The sequence below is a fragment of the Berghia stephanieae genome, chromosome 9 (genome assembly GCF_034508935.2).
Source record: "Berghia stephanieae isolate SIO BIC M18660-M18661 chromosome 9, UCSD_Bste_1.3, whole genome shotgun sequence".
Taxonomy (NCBI): Eukaryota; Metazoa; Mollusca; class Gastropoda; order Nudibranchia; family Aeolidiidae; genus Berghia; species Berghia stephanieae.
The window spans coordinates 43415949-43430545 of record NC_088368.1 but is presented as its reverse complement, the minus strand read 5'-3'; the positions used below and the strand labels follow the sequence as shown (position 1 = coordinate 43430545).

Here is a 14597-nt window from a genome sequence, read left to right as displayed (position 1 = left end):
ATTCTCTATAAAAATACTTTCGGAAGTCTTTGCGATTTTTGCAATCATAAGAGTTGCTATGATATAAATCTTTATATCAATGATAATGGTTAACTTTAGGCTTGCAAATTCACAGTAATTTCCCCTTATAAGCGCTAAATTAGTGTAAAACTAGATTCAAAGATTCCTGTGGACCCGTGGACGCGCCCCTTTTACTGTAAGCAAGTCAATCTTTAAAGTTTTATTTCAAACTTATATGTATGATATATTATATGATTTTTCCCAATAATAATTGTCACGAAAATATTTTTTTTGTTTCGAAATAACATAAAGTTTTTAATTTATAGCAAATAAAAACACGCTATTTATTGTCAACAGTTCCGAAGTGACTTCCGCCAGTGTGTTGGGCGATATCAGAAAATGTGTCGATATCAATACGATACGATAAAGCAGCAATACTGATATTTTAAGAAGAAATAATGAGGATGATTATTTTCCTCTTTGATCTTATTTATGGTAACGGCGACTGCTATCGTTCTCAGTCCGATTGTTACATTTATTAACGTACATGTATGAAGCATGATGGTTTTGTAAATAAAAGTCAATAACTCCGTGAGAAATATATGTTGAAACAGTCGATTGATTTTGAATTGAAGAGAGGGAAAATAGGAAAAGATATTATTATTATTATTATTATTATTATTATTATTATTATTATTATTATTATTATTATTATTATTATTATTATTATTATTATTATTATTATTATTATTATATATCATTATTATTATTATCATCATCATCATCATCATCATCATCATCATCATCATCATCATCATCATCATCATCATCATCATCATAATTGTTATCATGACTATTATTATTGTTAGATAATAATAATAATAATAATAATAATAATAATAATAATAATAATAATAATAATAATAATAATAATAATAATGATAATAATAATAATAATAATAATAATAATAATAATAATAATAATAATAATAATAATAATAATAATAATAATAATAATAATAATAATAATAATTTGCGGCGCTGCACTGCGGCTGAAGCCTGGGTTATTCCAGTCTTCCTTTGGAATAGACAGCAGAGACAAATTTCCCCTATGTGATGAATAGAGGAATTTTTTTAAATATTATAAATAATAATAATAATAATAATAATAATAATAATAATAATAATAATAATAATAATAATAATAATAATAATAATAATAATAATAATAATAACAATAATAACAATAATAATAATAATAATAATAATAATAATAATAATAATAATAATAATAATAATAATAATAATAATAATAATAAAAATAATAATAAATATTTATAATAATAATAATAATAATAATAATAATAATAATAATAATAATAATAATAATAATTATTATTATTATTATTATTATTATTATTATTATTATTATTATTATTATTATTATTATTATTATTATTATTATTATTATTATTATTATTATTATTATTATTATGATAATAATAATAATAATAATAATTATTATTATTATTATTATTATTATTATTATTATTATTATTATTATTATTATTATTATTATTATTATTATTATTATTATTATTATTATTATTATTATTATTATGATGATGATGATGATAATAATAATAATAATAATAATAATAATAATAATAATAATAATAATAATAATAATAATAATAATAATAATAATAATAATAATAATGATTATTTCATTGACATTATTATTTATTTCTGCCGTTTCCGAACTTGCATCATAGAGGTTGAAGAGATAAGAGAAGGTTTTTTATTTCTAACAATTTTGAGTAGATCTGTTCAAATATTTTTGTCTTCTTTTCGGGAACTACTGGTTTTTCAGGTAGGCAATCGTTGACATTTTTCTTGAAGGTATCAGGGTGATGTAAGTGTCCATGGAAGTGCTGGTAGGAGGCATCTCCCGTATCTGTGACGTGTGGAATCATGAATGTGCGAAACATAACACAAGTGCTACGTGTAAGGAGGAACACTCGGTACTCATCTGGGCCCTGCGGAGAAATCAAAGTATTTTTTGTTGTTGTCTAGTTCATTCAATATAGAAGAAAAGCGTATTTTTAAAAAAATAACTACAAAAAACGAACTTGAGCTTTTATATTTTATGATTGCAAAATCCACCATGCTTAAAGCGCTTTATAAGGGATCCCTAGCGAACACCAACACTTAACATGAAGGACGAGGCAAGAAACTTGTTTGGCGATCTCACAATTTTTCAGGACAAATATAACGCTGTTAACGGCCAGGTACTTATTTTAGAACCAGATTACGGTGTGAGTAAAGAGTCTTTTCCAAGGACTCTACTATGCGCCGAACCCAGGACCTTCCAATCCGAAGGCAAGTGTCAAGTCATTAGACCACGTAGCAGCATATCATAAGCCATTTTTATTATGGGTGGCTCACAAGGGCATTTCTAGCGTAAAGGTTTGTGCACTGAGGCCAGTCCATTTTGTAACCTAATTCATCTGAAATAGGATTCAATAGTCTGATGTCACGTCGACCCAGCAACCAACAGCTTGGTTCTAAATAAAGAAAATGGTACCCTTTATTCTTCATGTTGGCTCTAACTTTTTTACATGTCATGTAATCAGAATGTATAAAAGTCAAAACATGGTCAAATGTATAATGTTTTTCTCCTCTGGATACACTTTTATGTTCGGAGAAGTATTTCATAAGGGCGTCCGCCATTGTTCCGATAGTTTAGAACCAATTACTAAGTTACTATGCGTCATTACGAGGGAATTAAGTACGTCACGACTGTTAAAGCCTATTGATAAATTCAATCTCCTTTCCCACCTTTATGCCGATGGTACTCAGGTTTATGACTTTGCCTTTATCTGTGATTTTGAAAGGCTCATTGCATGCATCCTCGCTTGTTTTGAAAGGATCATTGCATGGATCCTCGCTTGTTTTGAAAGGCTCATTGCATGCATCCTCGCTTGTTTTGAAAGGCTCATTGCATGCATCCTCGCTTGTTTTGAAAGGCTCATTGCATGCATCCTCGCTTGTTTTGAAAGGCTCATTGCATGCATCCTCGCTTGTTTTGAAAGGCTCATTGCATGGATCCTCGCTTGTTTTGAAAGGATCAAAATCTTGATGAACCATGACCGATCTGCGTACATTTTTTCCCCTAGAAATGTTTTTCTGTCATTGTCTGGGCTCGACGACTTATTTTTCAATGTCAGTGACCGTTGACTTATTTTTATATATTATGTTATTTATTTTGTTTCCTTTAAAATGATTTGCATGTCTTTATATATTTTTATGGTCAAGTTTTGGTTATTTATTAATTTATTTATTCACTTATGTATTTATTTTTTTCGGTCTTTTTATTTATTATATTCATGTTTATTTATTTATTTATCTAATTATTATGGTAGTTTCCTTTTACCGGTATCGATTTGAAATTATTTGTAAATGCACGGCTCATATTGGCACTTGCCTAAAATAAACCTTTGAATGGAATTGAAATAAACGGCACTGCGCTGCCGCTGACGCCTGGGTTATTCCAGTCTTCCCTTGGAATAGACCCTAAAGACAAATTTCCCCTTGGGGATGAATAAAGGGAATTTTATTTATTTATTTATTTATTTATTTATTTATTTTATTTAAACTATTACGAACAATTCGTAGAATTATGACTTAGTCATTAAAACTTATTGAAAATGAAAGTTGTTGCCAAACAACACCATTTAAAGGATGTTTGGGGTGTTATTTAATCTTTCTGAAACTAAATTCTTGATGCTTAGACTTAAAAAATTTTAAATTAATAAATTGAGCTTTCATATCCACTAAAATGTGCTCAAAGCGCTTTACAAGGGGTCCCTGGTCAACAGCAACATTTAACATGTAGGACGGGACATGACGCCTGTCAGGCGATATTACAATTTTTCGGACAAAGACAACGCTGTCAACGGTGAGAGAATGTGAGTAAAGAGCCTTTTCCAAGGACTCAACTATGCGTCGAGCGAGGCTCGAACCCAGGACCTTCGGATCCAAAAGCGAGTGTCATACCACTGACCACATAGCCGCACAATAGCGACTACAATTTTTAACTCCTAAAAAAATTACGATATTTTAAATTTTCAAGTAGACAGGCCTGCCATGATAAATTCTAATTGTGCGGCTATGTGGTCTAGTGGTATGACACTCGCTTTCGGATCGGAAGGTCCTGGGTTCGAGCCTCGCTCTGCGCATAGATGAGTCCTTGGAAAAGACTCGTTACTCACATTCTCTCACCGTACTCAGGTGTAAAATGAGTACTTGGCCGTTAACAGCGTTGTCTTTGTCCGAAAAATTGTAATATCGCCTAACAGCGTCATGTCTCGTCCTACATGTTAAATGTTGCTGTTGACCAGGGACCCCTTGTAAAGCGCATTGAGCACGTTAAGTGGATATTGCTCTATATAAATGCTCAATTTTTTTTTTAATTAGACCCCGATGAAACATAAATTCTTAGTTAACCAGTTAACTGCGTACTCTGTAAAACATGAATTTAAAATTTGACCAGAGTACTCGTCCTTCAAATATCAATCAATTTAAAGGTCTCTCATCTCGGGAGAAAATTATGAAACCTGATACCTCGATGGTTAATGGTAACCGAGCATTGACCACATAGAAGTGACGCAGCTTTACACTTGTTGCAACGGAACATGACAAAACACTCTTTTGATATATCATTTATTACATCTGCATCTAAATTTGCTTTATTCGCCTTACAGAAGGAACGAAACTGACGTCATACAGCTCTTTGAAATTGTTTTTAGCCAGCATGTAATTTTTTATGATTTTGTTCTCACTATATTATTCTATCAATCTTGTGTGATGGTACGTTCCATTCGACAGTCGAATTTTGTGAGTATTTTAGCTAAACTCACAGCATCAATAAATTTTTGTTCCAATAGTTTATCATTATTCATTACATTGCTCTGACTGTTATCATAAAGCGTTTGGAGCTTGGTGTAAATTATATTTTTAAAATAATTATCTTCATCATTATCGTCATCGTCGTCATCGTCGTCGTCGTCATCATCATCATCATCATCATCATCATCATCATCATCATCATCATCATCATTATCATCATCATCATCATCATCATCATCATCATCATCATCATCATTATCAACAACAACAACAACAACAACATCGCCATTATTACACAATGTCATCATCATTATCTTCTGTTTACCACTCAATGATCAGCTAATTAAAATAACTAAGTAAAGCTTACAGTTTTGTTTCTCCAAGCATCTACAATCTCGCCTTTTTCAAGGGTTTCGCCGAAGTACTCAGCCTCTTTTGGCATACATCGAAATACCGGGAAGTGTGGCATTTTGTACTTGCTGAGGAAAAAACACGGATTGGACAGTGTTAGGCCTAAATTCAACGTAGACATCATAAAGGTAATTTGGCAAAACACGTCGGATGTCGCTGGAGCGAGCGTTGAGATACGGGCAAATGAAGGTGAAAAATCGTTTTCTTTACGCTTTTCGGGGTTTTTTTTCACTTCATCGTTTGAGTAATCATCCAATTACATTGTCATGAAAGGATTTTACAATATGAGAGGATAAAGTCAAAATCTTTAGCCTGTGTTACAAAAGGGCTTTCTTTTATATTTTTTAGTATAAATAACAATGTTAAATTGAATGTAAGCTTCAATTTAATTTACGAAAACAGATAAAAAGTACGTTTGGGGTTTCCTATTTATCAACAAACAGGATGAATGTTTTGTTTATTTATCTTAACAACGCCATTACCACTTTATGTAATTAGTCTGCAGTGTTTCATTCATCCTGTTTTTTTTTTTTATAAAGGAAATACCTGAAACATCCATTTTTTCTCCTTTCGTATATTGAATTCAAGCTTACATTCAACTTAATATTGTTATTTTATTTCTTCGAGCTTTGTGCAGCAACATTTACACTGTTTTTGAGTATGTGCAAGTGCTATATGGAGGACAATACAACTCTGGTTTCAACTAGTTCGTTATAAATGTGTATATCTTATAATTAACAGCGATGTTCTCCATTTTTATTTATTTGTTATGTCTTTATCTCCCCTCTGCCTCCCTTCAAATGCCCTTATTGAAGATAATTACACAATTGAAACGGCATTTTGTTCAGATGTAGTGCTTCTTCTATTCTGATGTGTAATAAAAGGGGATTCGAATATTTCCAACATCCGACGAGTTTTGCCAGATTACCTCACATTTATGTTTTGTTTATGAAAATGTCTGATATGGGATTTATATATAATAATAATAATAATAATAATAATAATAATAATAATAATAATAATAATAATAATAATAATAATAATAATAATAATAATAATAATAATAATACTTTATTGCATCCCAAAAAGGAAATTTTTTGTACAGACGTGTTATAATTTACACAATAAGATAAAAATACAATGGAAATAGGATGTATATATAAAAAAAAGGAACAGCTCAATAACCAGAGCTGCGCTTTATAATATGAATAATTTCAAAACTGTAAAATAGTTAAAACTGTCACTATAAATTGAAAATTGAAAAGATTGCAAAGCAAATAAATTAATAAATTAATATTTACATTTTTTGAAAGTAAAAATGCGAAATAATTATATAAAATGATTATTGCTTGTTGTTATAAAGCCTAATACTGGACGGCAGAAAAGATTTTCGGTGTCTCTCTATTTTCGGTGAAATAGAGAAAGGGCGACCACTTCTTTCTGACATAATAACTGATGGTCTTTGTGGATGATACTGGTCATTTAATATTTTAGTTATTTTATTTATACAAAATTTCTCGTATAAAAGATCTACATCGTCAACATCATTTATATAGCGTTTAATGGATTTTTTAATATTTGAATTTATTTTGTTCCTTTCCAATGCTAAGCAATTGCCTCCCCAAGCTGTTATACAAAATGACAAAACACTTTCAATTACTGCTCTACAAAAAAGAATGTGCAGAGGGTTTTATCTTTCTAAACTGAGAGAGTTTTGATTTAAAAAAAAAAAAAAAAAAAAAAAAATATATATATATATATATATATATATATATATATATATATATATATATATACACTAGTGATCAAAAGAAAGTATACACTTGTTTTACCTACAGAATTGGTATGGAATATTGTTCTGGTTTATTTAAAACCTATGTGTAATCATAGTACTATCATTTATCTTTCATTTTGTTAGAATTTGTAACGTTTATGGTTGATCTTGTATGCAATATAGACTTTTTAAAACATGACCTTCAAAAAGGGAAGTAACAAGTCAAAACATACACTATGATTTTGACAAACAATGGCATTTTAATAAAATTACTTGCGTTCATTTCATTTGAAGTGAAGGTGAATCTAATTCAATCAGTAACGAGTATGTCCCCCGTTCGCTCCAATCACAGCATTGCATTTCCTCCGCATGGAATTGGTCAATCTGGCCAGCTGGTGTTGAGGAATGTTATCCCAAGCTGTTCTCATGGCGTGGAACAGTTGTTGTTCATTTGGCGGGTCTAATGAACGAACTTGGCGGCCGATTATATTCCACATATGTTTTATCGGATTTAGATCGGGGGATATTGCAGGCCCCAGGCTGATAATGTTCACATTATTTGCTGCTATAAAATCCCTTGTTACAATAGCTCGGTGGGATGGTGCATTGTCGTGTTTAAGTGAAAATTTAGGATGTTCATGTAAACATGGAATAACATGGGGTTGTAAAACGTGCTGGATGTACCTTGCACCGGTTATGGATGCATTTACTTGAACTAGAGGTGTCCTACAGTCTCTGCTTATTCCATCCCACACCATCACTTGTCCATATCCTCTGTTTGGGGATTCCAAGACACAAGAATGGTGAAATCACTCGTGTGATCTTCGGTAACAATGTAATCTACCGTCATTTCTTCAAATCACAAAGCGTGATTCATCTGAGAAGAGAACAAATGACCACGCATGCATTGTCCAGCGCAGATGAGCACGGGCCCACTGAAGACGGACCAGCCAGAAGAGAACAAACGACCACGCATGCGCTGTCCAGCGCAGATGAGTACGGACCCACTGAAGACGGGCCAACAGGTGATGTGCTCTTAGAAGTTGTCGCATCAACGGACGTTTGCGATAATGTCATGCTCTCTAAGTCTGCAACGAACAGTGTGTCGACTAATTCGTGTACCTGGGAACTCTAGCGCAGTTTCAGTCGCCGTCCTAAAACAATCCCGTGCGCATAAAACGGTCCTCACCGTATGTTGTTACTCGTGGTCTGCCAGTTCGATTTCGGTCCCTTACCGTTTGTGTTATTTCAAATCGATCCACTAAGGAATATACAGTTCTCCTTATGATATTAAGCATTCTTGCGACATTGGTCACAGACTGTCCAGCTTGAAGATGACTAATGGCACGTGCATCTTGTTCTAAACTAAGTCGTGGCATCGCGTAGATTAATGGACGAAAAAGAAGAAGAAGAAGAAGAAGAAGAAGAAGATCCCCCTTACATGCAAAGTCCGTTGGTTTTCCTCTCATAATAGACATGCTTGTTCCCATCATAAAGCCTCCAAGCTACGCCATTAGCCCCAAAATATTTCATGAGTGCAAGCTTTTTGTTGTAGTCGAAATAAATTTTCACTTTCTGAAAAGAAAGAAAAAAATAGAACATTTAAACTAGTATGTTCTGATATGGAGCCCCTTGTATATTAGAACATTTACACCTGATGATGCGGCTATGTGGTCTAGTGGTATGACACTCGCTTTCGGATCGGAAGGTCCTGGGTTCGAGCCTCGCGTTCGGCGCATAGTTGGGTCCTTGGAAAAGACTCTTTACTCACATTCTCTCACCGTACTCAGGTGAAAAATGAGTACCTGACCGTTAACAGCGTTGTCTTTGTCCGAAAAATTGTAATATCACCTAACAGGCGGCATGTCCCGTCCTACATGTTAAATGTTGCTGTTGACCAGGGATCCCTTGTAAAGCGCTTTGAGCACATTTTAGTGGATATTCCGCTATATAAAAGCTCATATATTTTTTTTTTTATGTTCTGATATGGAGCCACTTGTATATTAGAACATTTATTTTAACTTTTTATTAATGGCTCGTGTTTTTCTGTTTTGTTCTCAGCGTCGAACTTTTATTACCTACTTGTAGAGCTCGACAACTGGACCAGCAGGCACTCTACTACATGGGCTGGATTCTATGCCCATTGACGAAGTTGTGACTCTAGCCAGGAACAGACGTGCTTGGTCGACAACTAGACCAGCAGGCACTCTACTACATGGGCTGGATTCTATGCCCATTGACGAAGTTGTGACTCTAGCCAGGAACAGACGTGCTTGGTCGACAACTAGACCAGCAGGCACTCTACTACATGGGCTGGATTCTATGCCCATTGACGAAGTTGTGACTCTAGCCAGGAACAGACGTGCTTGGTCGACAACTAGACCAGCAGGCACTCTACTACATGGGCTGGATTCTATGCCCATTGACGAAGTTGTGACTCTAGCCAGGAACAGACGTGCTTGGTCGACAACTAGACCAGCAGGCACTCTACTACATGGGCTGGATTCTATGCCCATTGACGAAGTTGTGACTCTAGCCAGGAACAGACGTGCTTGGTCGACAACTAGACCAGCAGGCACTCTACTACATGGGCTGGATTCTATGCCCATTGACGAAGTTGTGACTCTAGCCAGGAACAGACGTGCTTGGTCGACAACTAGACCAGCAGGCACTCTACTACATGGGCTGGATTCTATGCCCATTGACGAAGTTGTGACTCTAGCCAGGAACAGACGTGCTTGGTCGACAACTAGACCAGCAGGCACTCTACTACATGGGCTGGATTCTATGCCCATTGACGAAGTTGTGACTCTAGCCAGGAACAGACGTGCTTGGTCGGCAACTAGACCAGCAGGCACTCTACTACATGGGCTGGATTCTATGCCCATTGACGAAGTTGTGACTCTAGCCAGGAACAGACGTGCTTGGTCGACAACTAGACCAGCAGGCACTCTACTACATGGGCTGGATTCTATGCCCATTGACGAAGTTGTGACTCTAGCCAGGAACAGACGTGCTTGGTCGACAACTAGACCAGCAGGCACTCTACTACATGGGCTGGATTCTATGCCCATTGACGAAGTTGTGACTCTAGCCAGGAACAGACGTGCTTGGTCGACAACTAGACCAGCAGGCACTCTACTACATGGGCTGGATTCTATGCCCATTGATGAAGTTGTGACTCTAGCCAGGAACAGACGTGCTTGGTCGGCAACTAGACCAGCAGGCACTCTACTACATGGGCTGGATTCTATGCCCATTGACGAAGTTGTGACTCTAGCCAGGAACAGACGTGCTTGGTCGACAACTAGACCAGCAGGCACTCTACTACATGGGCTGGATTCTATGCCCATTGACGAAGTTGTGACTCTAGCCAGGAACAGACGTGCTTGGTCGACAACTAGACCAGCAGGCACTCTACTACATGGGCTGGATTCTATGCCTATTGACGAAGTTGTGACTCTAGCCAGGAACAGACGTGCTTGGTCGACAACTAGACCAGCAGGCACTCTACTACATGGGCTGGATTCTATGCCCATTGACGAAGTTGTGACTCTAGCCAGGAACAGACGTGCTTGGTCGACAACTAGACCAGCAGGCACTCTACTACATGGGCTGGATTCTATGCCCATTGACGAAGTTGTGACTCTAGCCAGGAACAGACGTGCTTGGTCGACAACTAGACCAGCAGGCACTCTACTACATGGGCTGGATTCTATGCCCATTGACGAAGTTGTGACTCTAGCCAGGAACAGACGTGCTTGGTCGACAACTAGACCAGCAGGCACTCTACTACATGGGCTGGATTCTATGCCCATTGACGAAGTTGTGACTCTAGCCAGGAACAGACGTGCTTGGTCGACAACTAGACCAGCAGGCACTCTACTACATGGGCTGGATTCTATGCCCATTGACGAAGTTGTGACTCTAGCCAGGAACAGACGTGCTTGGTCCCAATATGTGGATTCCCTGTGACTATGACACTTTTATCTTGATGTAGCATAGCACCTTATAGGTGCCGCACTAATGTACAATGCAACTCATACATACGAGTCATAAACTTGTTTCCGAATAAAAACAATTCGCTTTAACTGTTATAAGTTTACAACTTATGTAGTTTGCATTAAATTTTGAATTCATGATTTATTGCATATTATCTACATCATGTCACAATTACCGAAGATTAATATGAAATCTCTAGTTTTAAATCATTTGAAATTCCTTTCCTACTAGGTCGTTCCACTCTGGTTATATCTCTGTCTGTATATGTATGGTTGGCGCTGAAGAAACCAATGGTCTGGTTGTATTTCAGCGGCGTCCTCATTGGGCGCGGGCCCATGTCAGTCGGGCCTTGAAATCGTTTAGATGTGATCAGTGATGCCATGATGACCAGTTCATCCAGCCCATTCCACTCCGAGATAATTCTAATGAAGAAAGAATTTCTGTAGTTTTGTGTTCTTGTCTGTGGGATTTTGAAGCAGTTCGAATTGTTTGTGACGTATCTCTCAATGGGGTTTTCTTTCTTCTAACATTTTTGTCATGCATCCTGGGGTTCTGCTCTTATAGTTCCCAGTTATGAACCGGGCGCCTTGTCTCTGGACTCTCTCAAGTTTTTGAATATCCTCTTTCAGGTAAGGGTCCCGAGCAACTGCTCCGTATTCCAATTGTGATCTCACAAGTGCGAGGTAGGCGTTTTGTTTGCATGACGTTGATGATGATGGTGATGATGATGATGATGATGATGATGATGATGATGATGATGATGATGATGATGAAGATGATGATGATGATGATGATGATGATGATGATGATGATGACGACGATGATAATGACGGCGACGACGACGACAACTTAAAACATACCAACTTTACGCTGCCACTACCTGCCAGATGATTTGGCAGGGTGTAAACAGCATCGACGCTCCCAACAGGAGGGTGACATTTACAGGGTTTATCTGTATTTCCCTTTGTAGGATTCAACACTAGCATCACCAGAATTGTGGTTATCAGAATGGTGTAGCTGTGTGGCATCTTGAGTCAGCCTGCGAGAGGAAAGAGAGGAGGGGAGGTGAGAAAGAGTGTATGTGAGCCAGTTTAACTCCAAAACCACAAGACAAAGAAATAAATTGTGCGGCTATGTGGTCTAGTGGTATGACACTCGCTTTCGGATCGGAAGTTCCTGGGTTCGAGCCTCGCTCGGCGCATGGTTGAGTCCTTGGAAAAGACTCTTTACTCACATTCTCTCACCATACTCAGGTGTAAAATGAGTACCTGGCCGTTAACAGCGTTGTCTTTGTCCGAAAAATTGTAATATCGCCTAACAGGCGCCATGTCCCGTCCAACATGTTAAATGTTGCTGTTGACCAGGGACCCCTTGTAAAGCGCTTTGAGCACATTTAGTGGATATTGCGCTATATAAAAGCTCAATTACTACTATTATTATAAATTCAAATAGATCAAGACGAGTCTTTTGAGCCTTAAATGATCAAAATTGGTCATGTGATCAAGTCTGATGCTGGTGTGCGCAAATGAATCTGGCAACTCTGTGTGAAAATAACGTTTTCTGAAAACGCCAGGACCCTGGGGATTGATTTCAGCAGTGACCTGTCCATGGAATATCACGTGACACAACTTTTAAAAGCATTGTATTAATATTATATTATATTATAATTTAATAAATTATACTACTGAATTGTGGAAATTAACATAGATCGAGACAAACCCTTTGAGCCTTTAGCTTTGATATATGGTGGACAAATTTGGCAAATCCGAAGGACAAAAGTCAAAATAAGACTCCTGATTGCGCCCAGGATGATATCACAAATAACCATTTGAATCAACGGACAATAGAATTTCCCTTAATTCAAGAAAGGTTTGCAAGTGTGATTTTGACCAATCAAAACCTAGGATTTGTGGCACATCCTCAAGCCCTCTCGAACAAACATAGCCGGTTGTTTATAAATAATAGAATAAAGGAGGTTGACATTAATATTTTTCTTTGTTATTGTTTCAAGACAGTTAGATGTGTAACTAGTGTTGTTAACAAACAATATAATAAAGGAAGTTAACATCACTCTTTTCTTTGTTATTGTTTCTAGACAGCAAGATGTGTAATTAGTCGTTGTTAACAAACAATAGAATAAAGGAAGTTAACATCACTCTTTTCTTTGTTATTGTTTCTAGACAGCTAGATGTGTAATTAGTGTTGTTAACAAACAATAGAATGAAGGAAGTTGACATCACTCTTTTCTTTGTTATTGTTTCTAGAGAAGCTAGATGTGTAATAAGTGTTTTAACAAACAATAGAATAAAGGAAGTTGACATCACTCTTTTCTTTGTTATTGTTTCTAGACAGCTAGATGTGTAATTAGTGTTGTTAACAAACAATAGAATAAAGGAAGTTGACATCACTCTTTTCTTTGTTATTGTTTCTAGGCAGCTAGATGTGTAATTAGTGTTGTTTAACAAACAATAGAATAAAGGAAGTTGACATCACTCTTTTCTTTGTTATTGTTTCTAGGCAACTAGTTGTGTAATTAGTGTTGTTAACAAACAATAGAATAAAGGAAGTTGACATCACTCTTTTCTTTGTTATTGTTTCTAGGCAACTAGTTGTGTAATTAGTGTTGTTAACAAACAATAGAATAAAGGAAGTTGACATCACTCTTTTCTTTGTTATTGTTTCTAGACAGCTAGATGTGTAATTAGTGTTGTTAACAAACAATAGAATAAAGGAAGTTGACATCACTCTTTTCTTTGTTATTGTTTCTAGGCAACTAGTTGTGTAATTAGTGTTGTTAACAAACAATAGAATAAAGGAAGTTGACATCACTCTTTTCTTTGTTATTGTTTCTAGGCAACTAGTTGTGTAATTAGTGTTGTTAACAAACAATAGAATAAAGGAAGTTGACATCACTCTTTTCTTTGTTATTGTTTCTAGGCAACTAGTTGTGTAATTAGTGTTGTTAACAAACAATAGAATAAAGGAAGTTGACATCACTCTTTTCTTTGTTATTGTTTCTAGGCAACTAGTTGTGTAATTAGTGTTGTTAACAAACAATAGAATAAAGGAAGTTGACATCACTCTTTTCTTTGTTATTGTTTCTAGACAGCTAGATGTGTAATAAGTGTTGTTAACAAACAATAGAATAAAGGAAGTTGACATCACTCTTTTCTTTGTTATTGTTTCTAGGCAACTAGTTGTGTAATTAGTGTTGTTAACAAACAATAGAATAAAGGAAGTTGACATCACTCTTTTCTTTGTTATTGTTTCTAGACAGCTAGATGTGTAATTAGTGTTGTTAACAAACAATAGAATAAAGGAAGTTGACATCACTCTTTTCTTTGTTATTGTTTCTAGGCAGCTAGATGTGTAATTAGTGTTGTTAACAAACAATAGAATAAAGGAAGTTGACATCACTCTTTTCTTTGTTATTGTTTCTAGGCAACTAGTTGTGTAATTAGTGTTGTTAACAAACAATAGAATAAAGGAAGTTGACATC

The 14597-nt window shown here is 35.6% G+C and overlaps 1 protein-coding gene across 1 annotated transcript; it reads right to left on the bottom strand.

Moving 5' to 3' along the window:
- Window positions 1-1722: 1722 nt before the first annotated feature.
- Window positions 1723-12125, bottom strand: LOC144979405 (uncharacterized). The gene is made up of 4 exons (XM_078926051.1): window positions 11959-12125; window positions 8538-8671; window positions 5279-5390; window positions 1723-2039 (listed from the first exon to the last, which is right to left on the bottom strand). Exons 1-4 carry the CDS (start codon window positions 12082-12084, stop codon window positions 1770-1772), a joined length of 642 nt encoding a protein of 213 aa, XP_078782177.1. The 5' UTR covers window positions 12085-12125; the 3' UTR covers window positions 1723-1769.
- Between the last annotated feature and the right edge of the window lie 2472 nt (window positions 12126-14597).